Below are 13,942 nucleotides of genomic sequence, written 5' to 3' on the forward strand. Positions count from 1 at the left end.
TATGTTTTCTCCTATACATCCTAAACTCCATCTTCCCTATAAACTCCTTCCTGGTTTTTCTGGTGAACTTCTATTCATTTTTAAAAACTAGTTTTAGGGCTAAGTAATTTGTGAAGCTCAAACATCTCAAATAATTAACCTCACCCTTTGGGTTCTCATAGGGTCTTGTATTTCCTAACTATTGAACTTGTCAAGATACTATTGCTATCAGTTCACAAATTCTTTCCCCATTTAGAACACAAAATCATTTTCTAGAGCTATAACCTTGTTAATCTCTAAGTATATACTTCCTAACTGAAAGTCAGACAAACATTAAGTGTTCAATAAATGTTTACTGAATAAACACAAATAATCCTTTGAAAAACTAAACAGTTCAGGACACCTGGGTAGCCTAGTCGGTTAAGCTGCTGTCTTCTGCCCAGGTCATAATCATAGGGTCCTGGGATAGAGCCCTGCTGCTAAACAGGGAGCCGGCTTCTCCTTCTCACTCTGCTCCTCCCGCTGCTTGTGCTCTCTTGCTCTCTCTCAAGTAAGTAAAATCTTTAAAAAAAAAAAAAAAAAAGACAACTAAACAGTTCATTTGACAGTTTTTATAATAAAAAAGTTACACCTAAAATCCATAAAAGATACAGAATTAATACCTAGCTTTAGCTAGATAATTTAAAAGGTCTTCATAATGATTAGCAAATATAAATGTGATTCCATATCACTATAAAAGCATGTTTTATAGAATCTTTGTTTATTTATTTATTTATTGGGTTTTATTTATTTGAGAGAGACAGAGAGCGCAAGAGAGGGAACACAAGTAGGGGGAGTAGGAGTGGGAGAAGCAGGCTCCTTGCTGAGCAGGGAGCCCGATGCAGGACTTGATCCCAGGATCGTGACCTGAGCAGAAGGCAGATGCCCAACGACTGAGCCACCCAGGTGCCCTATAGATATATTTTAAAACTGAAAAATAAAAATCTTGAAATGACCAGGGTGTAATTACATCTTAAATATGTAGTTCATCATATCTAATCAAAATCACATGGGGATTTAACCCAGTGCCCACAGATATAAATGTTATTGTTGGCTTATCTCATTTAAGCATTTCTCATAATGAGAGTAAATGTCTTAAACAATATAATGGAATGGATTAACTCTAGAAAGATTCAATATATATCAATAGAATATAATTGGTCCTTTCAAAAAGATACTAATTTAATTCCATAACTTGTTTGGTCAGCTGTAAGACATTTGGTAATGAAAATAGCCAGAAATTTATTATATGACTGAAGTTGTCTAAGTGGAGAGAGTACAACTGTTACCTGAGTGACTCTTTTCAAGCTACTTCAGATTATACACTTGCAGTTGTGTATGAGGTAAACAGGGTAGTGGTTATGAGTATGAACTCAGGAGCCAGATGTTCTGGGCTTCATTCCTGACTTTATCATTTACTAATTATGTGACCTCAAGCAAGCTTCTTAACCCTCTTTGTCTCCATTTCTCATCTGTAAAATGGAGATAATAATAATATAAAAGACCTACCTCATAAAAATGTCATGAGTATTAGATATATGTGAAGAATGTGCAATAGCCTGGCACACAGTAAAGACAAGTATTTATTATTATCCTTCAACATGTTTCCCCTTGCCTCTAATATTTTGCACTGCAAAGTACACAGCTGTAATATTATTTCCTATTTTGTACCTTTTCACATTACAAATACAAAATGATTACAGTTTCTTGAGTCTTCATGAGTTTTTCTATGTGATTAATCCCTTGTCCTTGGTACTTCTTACTTCCAACTTTGCTTCCTTTCTTTAATATTCTGTTTACATCTGCAATGTGAAAGTTTCCAAAGCAATATTTACAACACCAACTGAGTGGTGTACTACAAAAAAATATTAAAACTTCTCTTTATTTTTAATTAAATTAAAAGATAAGTTATTAGTAATATTTAGTATGTAGAATAAGCTTTGTATGCCCTCACTAGGTCCATATTTCAGATTGTATTATATCACAAAGAGTATCTGAGGTATCCCAAGAGAACAATCAGAAGAGCTCAATGCTCAAGGGGCTGATATTTAAAAATGGCATTCTTCACTGGTTTATTCATTTTGTAAGTTGCATATGATTAATGCAATAGATTTAAATATATTTTAAAATATTTATTTTTAACTCGTCACTAAATGTTAACAGAAAGATTTTGAGGAAAAACAGAAACAAAAAGAAAAATCTGAGTATGTAATCACAAGTGAATAATAAATATGGAAGCACTAACACTTCTTGCACAAGCTCATCTTAGACCACTAAGTTAAAGCCATGATGATCTAATGACATCTGAGAAGAAACTGATCGAGTTATGTATACATTTAAGCTGTAAATAAACATATGCTGCAAACTACAGTCAGATAATAAATGTAATCAAGTATTATAAATATGAATAAATATATAAAGAACATAATACATAAATGTAACATAATAAGTGGTTATTTATTTATTTATCTGATTTATTATTTGGTCTGATTACCAAAGGTAGAAGGAAAAAAAGCCTTTTGTCTATTTTTATTTATCACATACTTAGAAAATAAGACTTAGTTTAAAACTAAGAAAATGTGAAACAATCACCAGGCAGTTACTTCTTAAGCATTCTCCCCATAAGATAAGAACTCCTGCCTTCTGAGAAGGAGCATGGGGGAGAGGAAAAGAAGAGAGTAATTTTTTTTTTTTTTTTTTAAGATTTTATTTATTTATTTGACAGAGAGAGATCACAAGCAGGCAGAGAGAGAGGAGAGGAAGCAGGCTCCCTGCTGAGCAGAGAGCCCGATGCGGGGCTCGATCCCAGGACCCTGAGATCATGACCTGAGCCGAAGGCAGCGGCTTAACCCACTGAGCCAGCCAGGCGCCCCAAGAGAGTAATTTTTTAGCTTTATCATAGGTAATCACTATGAAGAAAATAGGCTAAAAAATGTCTTATTGATGGAATATAAATTTAAACTTTAATTTGGGACTGGAGATAATTTGAGTTTTCTTTACCATTTTTTTGCATTTTCTTCATATTTTCTCAGTTTGTACAATATTTAACTATTTTTACTTTTCTTAAATTTTTAATCCTATGATTAATAATTGCTCAAATGGATAAACAAATGAGAAGTTCTATACTTCAGTATAAATAAACAAAATTCATAGAAGCACATACAGAAGAGCACAATGTATAAAACTCTGTAGTTGTGAGCAATACAAAATAATATAGACCATAATTAAAAAGGCACTAAGTGAATACATTATATGTACTGTGCTGCAAAGCTTCCCTTCATAGATGTCACATTTCAATATATGATATGAAAACTATTCAAACTGACCTTTGGAAAACATACTTAAGAGTTTACATTTGGAGATGTGATTCTAATAACCTGGGGAAGAGATACTATTACATTTTGCTTTAGGTACCAGGGGCTGGCTCCAACAGGAACTAAATATATCTACTGGCTATTCCCTATAAACAAGATATTGTTCTAAACTCTTGGGATCCAATGGATCCTATCATCACATCTTTCTGAATTTTGCCACAAAGTACAATTTACCAAAACTAACCTCCCTCCACTTCTGGGGACTAAAAGACCCACAAAGTATTTTGAAGAAACAAAAACAATTAAGATACTATATATTCAACAATAGGTAAGCATGTAAATGCAGTTTTTTGCTAAAATGCTTAAGATAAAATAGCCTTAGAAAATAATTAATGTAATTCTGCCTTAAATGAACATATTCTAATAATAAAACTGTTAGTTGTTCTGTCAAAGAGGAAAAAAGGAATGTTTTCCCTTAGAATATTTTCTTTCTTTATTTGAAGAACAGTTGATACACAAGGTTACATTAGTTGCAGGTGTACAATACAGTGATTCAACAAGTTCAGACATTATGCTATGCTCATCACAAGTGTCAGATCTATAACACTATTACAATACCACTGACTATATTCTCTATGCTGTCTGTATCTTTTATCCTCATGACTTATTCAAAAAATGGTGGTTTTCAAAACATTCTTTTTTTTTTTTTAAAGATTTTATTTATTTATTTGACAGAGAGAGATCACAAGCAGGCAGAGAGGCAGGTAGAGAGAGAGGAGGAAGCAGGCTCCCTGCTGAGCAGAGAGCCCGATGCGGGGCTCGATCCCAGGACCCTGAGATCATGACCTGAGCTGAAGGCAGCGGCTTAACCCACTGAGACACCCAGGCGCCCCCAAAACATTCTTTTTTGATTTAATCAGTTTTCTCACGTATCAGGATTAGAATATTAGATTATGAAATAAATGCCTTTTGAAAAATTTTCATTTGCTACATTTAAGTCATTATCACTTTTGGTAACAGTTTTCTATTCTTGTAATATACCTGAATATTTGACAATATTCATAGGACTATTTTCTCAGATACATCATGATCTTCATTTTGCTGAATTCCTCATCTTCTATTTATCTCAGAATCTTACTACAAAGCAATGATATCCTGTTTTGAAATTTCATGTGTATCCAAATTGTATTTCCTCTCATTCTGTTCTCCTATATAAAGTGTTTTTATAGCTTAAATCTCATTTTCTCTCAAAGTTTCTCCCAACCTTGTCTGTACATGGGAGTCACCTGGTGAACTTTTAAAAATCCCAAGTTCAGGTTACATGCCTTACAAATTAAATCAGAAGGTCTGGGGATAAGGAAGAGAGTCAGGCATTAGTTTTTAAATATCCCTAGGTGATATTAATATGCAGCAAGGTTTGGGAACTCCTGTCCTAAACTCTTAGTAGTTCCTGAAGTTCCAAGATGCATACTATTTTTTAATCTGTGATCTCAATCACCAGTATTGCAAGCCTGGCATGGTAGTTAGTATAGTAGTTGGTGAGTAAACCCACCACTTTCCCCTTAATTTGGCTTCATTATCTTCTATTTGCCACATATAAACTCATGAAGTTGTAACAAAAACCCTTTTTTTAATGAAAAGTAATTTCACAGAAATGTTTCAGAATACAGAAATTTTTTAATTTTAGAAGTTAATATAGTGCATATACTTTATATCCCATCACAATCCAAGAGAATCTGGGGCAGCCCCCTGTCATCAAGAACATTAATATTTCACCAGAAAGACATGTAAATATTCGCAATGACTGAGATAAATAAAAATTTTAATAGCTTGAGGTTAGCTGGGCCAGTTGTGCCACCATTAAATTGGGGGGGGGGGGGAGTCCTTTGGAATTTCAGAATGTTTTGGATTACAGAAATGAAAATAAGTAATTATGGCATTATATACACGGGTCACAATGCAAGGTCTCCCCCTAGCTCCCATGGAATGTGACTAAATAGTCTGAAAGCCACTGACAGAATGTTTCTGTAAAAATGCTCATGAGGGGCGCCTGGGTGGCTCAGTCAGTTAAGCCTCTGCCTTCAGCTTGGCCATAATCAAGAGTCCCGGGATCAAGCCCCACGTCAGGCTCCCTGCTCATGTTTTCTTCTCTTTCTCTCTCAAAAATAAATAAATAAAATCTTTAAAAAAAAAAAAAAAAAAGATGCTTATGAAAATGTTTTGGTGTGTGCCATTAGAATAAAGGTGAACATCTGGTGAAAAAGATACACAGTGTTGCAACATGTGTATGTTTTATGATGTATCTGTAGTACTTTTTTCAATTAAATATAGATACTCCTACTTCTAATAATAAAAAAAGAAAAATCTAAGCCCACCCCACTGCAAGAGTGGACCTGGGGAAAAAAAGACATCTTTGTTGTATAAACGAAATCTTGCCATTTGCAATGCTGTGGATGGAACTAGAGGGTATTATGTTAACTGAAATAAGTCAATCAGAGAAAGACAATTATCATATGAGCTCTCTGATATGAGGAATTTGAGAGACAGGGTAGAGGTTCGTGGGGGGAAGGGAGGGAAAAAGGAAACAAGATAGGATCGGAAGGGAAACAAACCATAAGAGACTCTTAATCTCAGGAAACAAACTGAGGGCTGCTGGGGGGGTGGGGAGGGATAGGGTTGCTGGGTGATGGATATTGGGGTGGGTATGTTCTATGGTGAGTGCTGTGAATGGTGTAAGACTGATGATTCACAGACCTGTACCCCTGAAACAAATAATACATTATATATTAATAAAACAAAACAAAACAAAAAACCCACAGTCTTTGTTGTTAGTGTTGAAAGTCCAAAAAAAAGATAGAAATCTTATTTAAATCAAAAGGCAGAATATTAAAACTAAAATTAATGGTGGTCTAAAGCATGACATATAAAATGAGTTTACCATAAACAGAATACATAAATAAAATTGTGAAAGTGTTTCAACACGTAGAATCAGTGTAAAGCTGATTAATTTGTGAAGACTAGCAAAGAAAACATGTATTCTAAGTAGAAATCAGAATATTCTCAAGTAGACTGTCCCAAATAGAAGTTTAAGTTTTACACAAACAAACAAAATGGGGGTGGGGTTGGGGAGGGGGCAGTAGGGAGAGATGCACATAACAAAATTTCAGGAATGCTGGATTAAACGAAGTTAAGCAGGTTATTTTTCCATCGGGATTTCTAAGAACCTTAAATAAGATAATGTGCTTTGACAATCTCTAAAAGAGCCATAATATGCAGCCTACTCACACTTATTTGACCTCTAAACCCTTTTTTCTCCAAAGGATTTAACATGACTGATTCTGCAGAACATAAAACTACTGGAGATGCATTTATAAATTTGGGAATTTAGGTGGTCTTCAAGAATGAATGTAAAGAATCAACTTCTACTTCATATCACTAATTTTATTATCCTTATCACTTACCACTCATATCTCCATGCAATGAAATGAAATTGACAAAGATCGTTACCTTTAGAATTAGTAACATGGGTTAATATATAAATGAAGAAAAAGTATATCTTCTCTTAAGCACCAAATCAAAATAAAACTTGAAATAGTCAACATATTTACCATTTTTAAAGTATAATTAGGCAATTTGTATAAATACTGAAATGTTATACCTCATCAAATTCTTCAGTCATTTTTCTGATGATTTCTGCATTCTGCATATTTCGAAACATCTCTATTCTCACAGTACCTGTGGAACAACAGATTTTACCGTTAATCTTTTCCTATCCCATCCTAAACATTAAATATAACCTGACCACTGTTTGAAAAACTTATGTTTGAAAAATTTTATATCAAAGTGTTTGGAGTTTTTTCTTCCCCTGAACTCCTACCTAAAGGAATCCCTTGTTTAAGAACTTCAAAGTTCTTTAGACATTTTTTAAAAACCCGAATATTCTGTGAATTAGGTAAGTATGAGGAAAAAACTGCGAGGAGTGTTAGGGAGGGAAAAGATGGGAGTCATAAAATAATAAATTTAGATTGTTTGGAGGGCCCTAAGGATTGACTGATGCTATTCAGGCATACAGATGACTGCCTTAGTATGAAAAACAGCCAAGCATAGAGAATATTATTTCTCTTCATGCCTTTTTCTGATATTTGTTATCAACAGAATATTTTTCTATAAATTAAAAGTAAATGTTCCTTAATCTAGTGACACCTGTCGATTAGATTGTTTTATTTGAACATGAAAAATAGCTTGGTAACTTCAACATAAGCATCAAAGAAAGAAAAAGTTAACCCCCTTTCTCATTCCATTCTTTAGTACTACCATTATTAGCTACATAATTTTTATCTCAATCATGATTACATAAATATTATCACTCTAAAAGTAGTGAGTTTATATCAAAAATGCATTAAAAATTAACATAATTTAAGTAAAATAAGGTTCAAATAAGGTTTGAACCACTCACAAAGATTGAATAAGGTTCAAAATAAGGTTCAAAATCAATCTGGAGTTACAGAGAATACTGGTCTAATAATTACACAAGGTTCAGTTTCAACTGTACACATGTAAAATATCCAAGTTAAAAATCACAAGAATAAGACTCAATGAATCAATAAGAAAATATTTTATAACCTTTAACAGGTTCCTTGCCAGTGATTACCAGCTCCTACTCAAATCACATTTAGGTATACAAGAGGGAAAATTCTCTGAAGTGTACTGTACTCTTACAGGAAACAGTATAAAGCAGTAGAGAGTCACTAAAAGTCATCAAGTATACTCTTAATTGAGAGGGCTAATAAAAAACTGCAGTGGCACATTTGGCATATCAAACTTAATTTGACTTAGTTTTTATTAATATAAATGAGAAAAATGGTATCTCCCTCATCTTTTTAATCACAACCATTTCTAAGCATGTTTTAATTACTTGATGTACAGCTCTCTTGTTCATTTTCAGGATGCTGAATTCATTTAGTACCACCAACAGGTATCACATACACCCAGTTATAGAGATGAGAGTCCAGATTGGAAGCTGAACGAGAAGGGAAAGTATTTTTAGAGTTCCTCCCCAACTGGCAATTTCCTAAACACAATGGGAAATTTTTACACTGTGATTTTATTTTTTTATGGGAAAAACAGTATCACAGACAGTATTTAAAAGCATTGTAGGCAGCTTGCTTATGCACTACAATACAGCCATTATTTTCAGAAGTTTTTTAAAAAAATAAAAAATGCATTGAATTGCTAATTATAAATTATCTCAAGTAAAAGTAACTCTCTGTCCAACATTCTTTAAAAATCATTCAAAATAAAACAGTATGGAGGTTCCTCAAGATATGAACAGACACTTCTCCAATGAAGACATACAAATGGCTACCAGACACATGAAAAAATGTTCATCATCACTAGCCATCAGGGAGATTCAAATTAAAACCACATTGAGATACCACCTTACACCATGTTAGAATGGCCAAAATTAGCAAGACAGGAAACAACGTGTGTTGGAGAGATGTGGAGAAAGGGGAACCCTCTTACACTGTTGGTGGGAATGCAAGTTGGTACAGCCACTTTGGAGAACAGTGTGGAGATTCCTCAAGAAATTAAAAATAGAGCTTCCCTATGACCCCGCAACTGCACTACTGGGTATTTACCCCAAAGATACAGATGTAGTGAAAAGAAGGGCCATCTGTACCCCAATGTTTATAGCAGCAATGGCCACGGTCGCCAAACTGTGGAAAGAACCAAGATGCCCTTCAACGGATGAATGGATAAGGAAGATGTGGTCCATATACACTATGGAGTATTATGCCTCCATCAGAAAGGATGAATACCCAACTTTTGTAGCAACATGGACGGGACTGGAAGAGATTATGCTGAGTAAAATAGCAAGCAGAGAGAGTCAATTATCATATGGTTTCACTTATTTGTGGAGCATAACAAATAACATGGAGGACATGGGGAGATGGAGAGGAGAAGGGAGTTGAGGGAAATTGGAAGGGAAGGTGAACCATGAGAGACTATGGACTCTGAAAAACAACCTGAGGGTTTTGAAGGGGCAGGGGGGTGGGAGGTTGGGGAAGCCAGGTGGTGGGTATTAAGGAGGGCATGGATTGCATGGAGCACTGGGTGTGGTGCATCAACAATGAATTCTGTTATGCTGAAAAGAAATAAAATAATAATAATAATAATAATGTTAAAAACAGAGCCACCCTATGACCCAGTAATTGGACTACTAGGTATTTACCCTAAAGATACAAATCTAGTGATCCGAATGGCCATGTGCACCTGCATGTATACACATATGATGGAATACTATGCAACCATCAAAAGAAATGAAATCTTACCCATTTGCAACAATGTGGATGGAACTAGAGCGTATTATGCTAAGTGAAATAAGTCAATCAGAGAGAGACAAGTATCATATGATCTCACTGATCTCACAAGGAATCTGAGAAGTAAGACAGAGGATAGGGGAAGGGAGGGGGAAAATGAAACAAGATGAAATCAGAGAGGGAGACAAACCGAAAGAGACTCTTATCTCAGGAAACAAATTGAGGGTTGCTGGAAGGGAGAGGGGTGGAGGGATGGTGTGGCTGGGGGATGGACACTGGGGAGGGTATGTGTTGTGGTGAGTGCTATGAATTGTGTAAGACTGATGAATCATAGACCTGTACCCCTGAAACAAATAATTAAACAAATTAATTTTTTAAAAATCACTCAAATTAGGAATGCCTGGGTGGCTCAGTCAGTTTAGTGTCCAACTCTAGATTTTGGCTTGAGTCATGATCTCAGAGTCCTCAGATCGAGCCCCACATCCAGCTCCTCACCAAGTATAGAGCCTGCTTGGGATTCTCACTCTCCCTCTGCCCCTACCCACTCCTCAAAAATAAATGAATAAATAAAAATCACTCAAATTACACAAAACTGTTTTAACTGTTTTAACCTTGCTTGGATTATAAAGCATTTTGTCCACCTGAAAGAGAGTCCCATATATAAAAAGCATTTAATTTTGGAAGTTGTTTCACAGTACTCTTGATAAGTAAAATTATTTTCTTTAAGTACTAATCAAGCAAAAGAAATAAAATTAGATTTTTAAGTTATTAAACATGAGAAGAATCAGTTGTTCTTGGAGAGATGGGAATATTTTATATTTTGCACAGAGTAGCATTTATATTAAATGGCTATATGCATTTCTCAAAAGTCATTTATCTGTACACTTAAAATGTGTGCATTTGGAAACTTGGTATCTTGGTAAAATTGATTTTTAAAAAATCAAGAAAAAGGACAATGCTAATCATAGTCGTTCAGTAAAAAATTACAAATGTCAAAGAGTGCCTAGCAGACTCAGTATGTAGAGCATGCGACTCTCATCTCAGAATTGTAGGTTCAAGCTCCACAGGGGTTTAGAGATGACTTAAAAAGTTACATGTGTCATTATTAAATATGAGTATAAATAAAGTTCAATTCTATTTCCGTGACTGACATAGCAGTTTTCATATACAGTGGAGTCTTAACTGTAATTCCAATGGACTAGCAACTAGCTCATAAACAGAGGACTGTTTTTGCTCTATTTAGTATCATAAAGTGAAAGACAACAAAACAGTAACTAGTCTTAAAAGCAAAATAAAAACCAGCTGCATGCTTAGCATCTCTAAAAATGACTAGCATATATAAGTAACAATTATTAATAAAATAAAATCAGATATTTAAAGCTATAACTTTGAAAATGAACAGAAGCTTGTCAGTACGGTTTTTTAAAAGAAGAAACTCCTGCTGCTGCCACAATGACTATTCAAAACACTAGCCTATTTACTTACAGCTAACTGTTCATTCTTCTTCAGCCCAGTCCCACAACTCTACTGCAACTGCTTCCTCACACCTATTATCTGCTGATTGTTACACCAAAGTCTTTCTTTAGTAATACCCTACCTATTCTATTTAAAACATTTCCTCATTATACTGGTTTCTGTTAACACTATATCCTTATACTGTATTCTCTGATGACTTACTTTGATTTCTTTCACTTACTTTTAGTCATTTACCTGAATAAATACAAGTAATTTCCAAAGTTCTGTCCAACACATTTTTCTTTGTCCCATTCTACATTTCTGAACCTGCATATGGCCCCCACCTACCTCTCCCACTAGATAAAAGTATAGCAGAGACTACTACTTATTAATCTTTGTTATTTAGCCCAGTTTCTCTGCATATGGCCCCCACCTACCTCTCCCACTAGATAAAAGTTTAGCAGAGACTACTACTTATTAATCTTTGTTATTTAGCCCAATTTCTCAAAAAAATGTCTGACATCTTAAGTCTTCTCTCTCCTATTTTAAGCTTTCTTTGACAAAGGATAATAAACATAAAGAACTGAAATAATTCAGATTCACAGAAACATAACTATTTCAAGAATCTTCCACTCTCTGAAACACTATCTGTGAGATTCCTCACATATATATTTTATATTTTCTTTAAAAAAAAAGTTGTTTAAGCAGGCCCTCCTGACAGGATTATACTTCTAATTTGAAGGAAGAACTTTCAAAATTGTCATTGGTAACCATGAGTAATTCCAGAAACAATAACATCAGAAAGCAACCATCAAGTTCTCAATCATTTAAATTATGTCAAACTGCTGGAGGAACATAACTTTAAACAATCCCTATGGTATGCAGTTTGGAAATTGTTTATTGAAATTACAAACTCATATACTCCTTGGCCTTGATATTGTACTTGTTGCAAAGCATCCATAAACTCACACACATGAAATAATGAAGGTACGACATTATTCCCTGAATCACTGTTTGCAAAGGCAAAAGGAAAAATATGTATACCCATAAATAAGATTCTGATTAATAACTAAAAGTGCTGATGATAATAATAATGGTGGTAGCAACTAACACTGGGATGCTCATTATCTGCCAGGCATTGTTCTAAGAAATAAGCCCTGGAAGTTAACATATTTAATCTTCACAACAATACCTATGAAGAATATACAATTTTTCTCTCTCATTTTACAGAAGAGAAATTGAAGCACCTAGCAACCTGTAAAAGGGGTTTCCCAGTAGATTTGTGGTCTATATGCATAGTCTGGCTAGAGGGTCCATGACTAACCACTACTCTTAACTGACTAAAATCAATGGGATCCTGGAGCTGTCTAAAACAATAAACAGATCTGTGTTGGATATGGAAAGATCTGCAGGACATGTTCACACATGACAAAAGGAACATATATGTATTTGATTGTATATGCTTTAAGATATTATGGAAAGATACACAAGTATCTAGCAAAATTGGTTATCTCAGGGAAAGAGAAATATGTGGTTGAGATTTAGGGATATACTGGATATTATATTGCATACCCTTTGCATTTCTTGAAATTTGAACTATATGAATATATTACTCAAAATAAGGAATTAATACATTTCAGATAAAAAATAAAATGTTAAAAACTAAACTGAAAGACAGAATGCTATTAAACTCTGCCTATCAAGCATCTGTGTAGTCACTACCAATATGCACTCATTGGAGGGTAAGCTAAGAATGCCTGACATAAGCTTGCCCAAAATGGAAAATTTTATGTTTTTCTTCCCAGCTATTACAGAATACAAAAAAATGGAGTTGAAAATAGGGCTGGAGAACATACCCCTAGCATAATTAGTGTTATGGACAACAATGAAAAGAAGCTGTAATCATGGTTATAGTAACCAATACATTTAACAAAACCCTCAAGAAGTCATTCTAGGTGGTTTAAAATCTTTGGCATCAGACATAGTAGGATTTAAATCTCAGTTCCACGAGTTACCAAGCTATAGGACACTGAAAAAAAAAATCAATTGTTCTCTATGAAATTCAGATTTCTATTAAAATGGTGAGAATACCGCACTTCGGTGTAGGATTTTTTTTTTTTTTAAGATTTGTTTATTTATTTGACAGAGATCACAAGGAGGCAGAGAGGCAGGCAGAGAGAGAGAGAGAGAGAGAGAGAGAGAGAGAGAGAGGAGGAAGCAGGCTCCCTGCTGAGCAGAGAGCCTGATGCGGGGCTCAATCCCAGGACTCTGGGATCATGACCAGAGCGGAAGACAGAGGCTTTAACCCACTGAGCCACCCAGGCGCCCCTAGGAATCTTTTTTTGTTCAATGCCATAATTTGTAGTGCTTGGAATAGTGCTTAGTACATAGGAGGCACTGAAAAAAATGTTTGTTAAACAACTGACTAAGGATATGAAAACAAAATAAGGTAACATATTATACTTGCAGCAGGTAAGATGCTCACCTACTTTGAGCATTCATTATTTTAGTAGATTAGCCTGCCCATTTTAGAGGGAAGCTAAAACCTCTAGTTTCTTAGTTGAGCTCTACTGAAAGCCAGATTCCTAACTGCACATGTTACCAGGTTAATGCCATCTAAAGAATGAGACCAGTAATCTTTTATCCCAGAACCAGGCAAAGTAATTCCAGCAGTTTCCCCATCAACCAGACCAAAGCCTCCACTTCCAGAGTGGAAACAATTACATAAACACTAAACATCTCTGTCCAAAATGACTAAAACCCACCAGAGAGATGAGTTAAGGTGATAAAAAAAGTCACTGTCAAAGAAGTAGGAACCCACGAACTCTTAACCCC

At 34.8% G+C, this 13,942-nt stretch overlaps 1 protein-coding gene across 1 annotated transcript in view; it reads right to left on the bottom strand.

The window, feature by feature from the left end:
- LOC111154994 (stromal antigen 1) overlaps window positions 1–13,942 on the bottom strand; it is a 432,305-nt gene that overhangs the window by 172,511 nt on the left and 245,852 nt on the right. The window contains exon 6 of the mRNA XM_022514974.1: window positions 6,991–7,067. Coding sequence (XP_022370682.1) covers window positions 6,991–7,067 — 77 coding nt within the window. The remainder of the gene's footprint in view (window positions 1–6,990; window positions 7,068–13,942) is intronic.

The sequence above is a fragment of the Enhydra lutris genome, unplaced genomic scaffold (assembly GCF_002288905.1).
Source record: "Enhydra lutris kenyoni isolate GAN:26980312 unplaced genomic scaffold, ASM228890v2 scaffoldscaffold39, whole genome shotgun sequence".
NCBI classification, from domain to species: domain Eukaryota; kingdom Metazoa; phylum Chordata; class Mammalia; order Carnivora; family Mustelidae; genus Enhydra; species Enhydra lutris.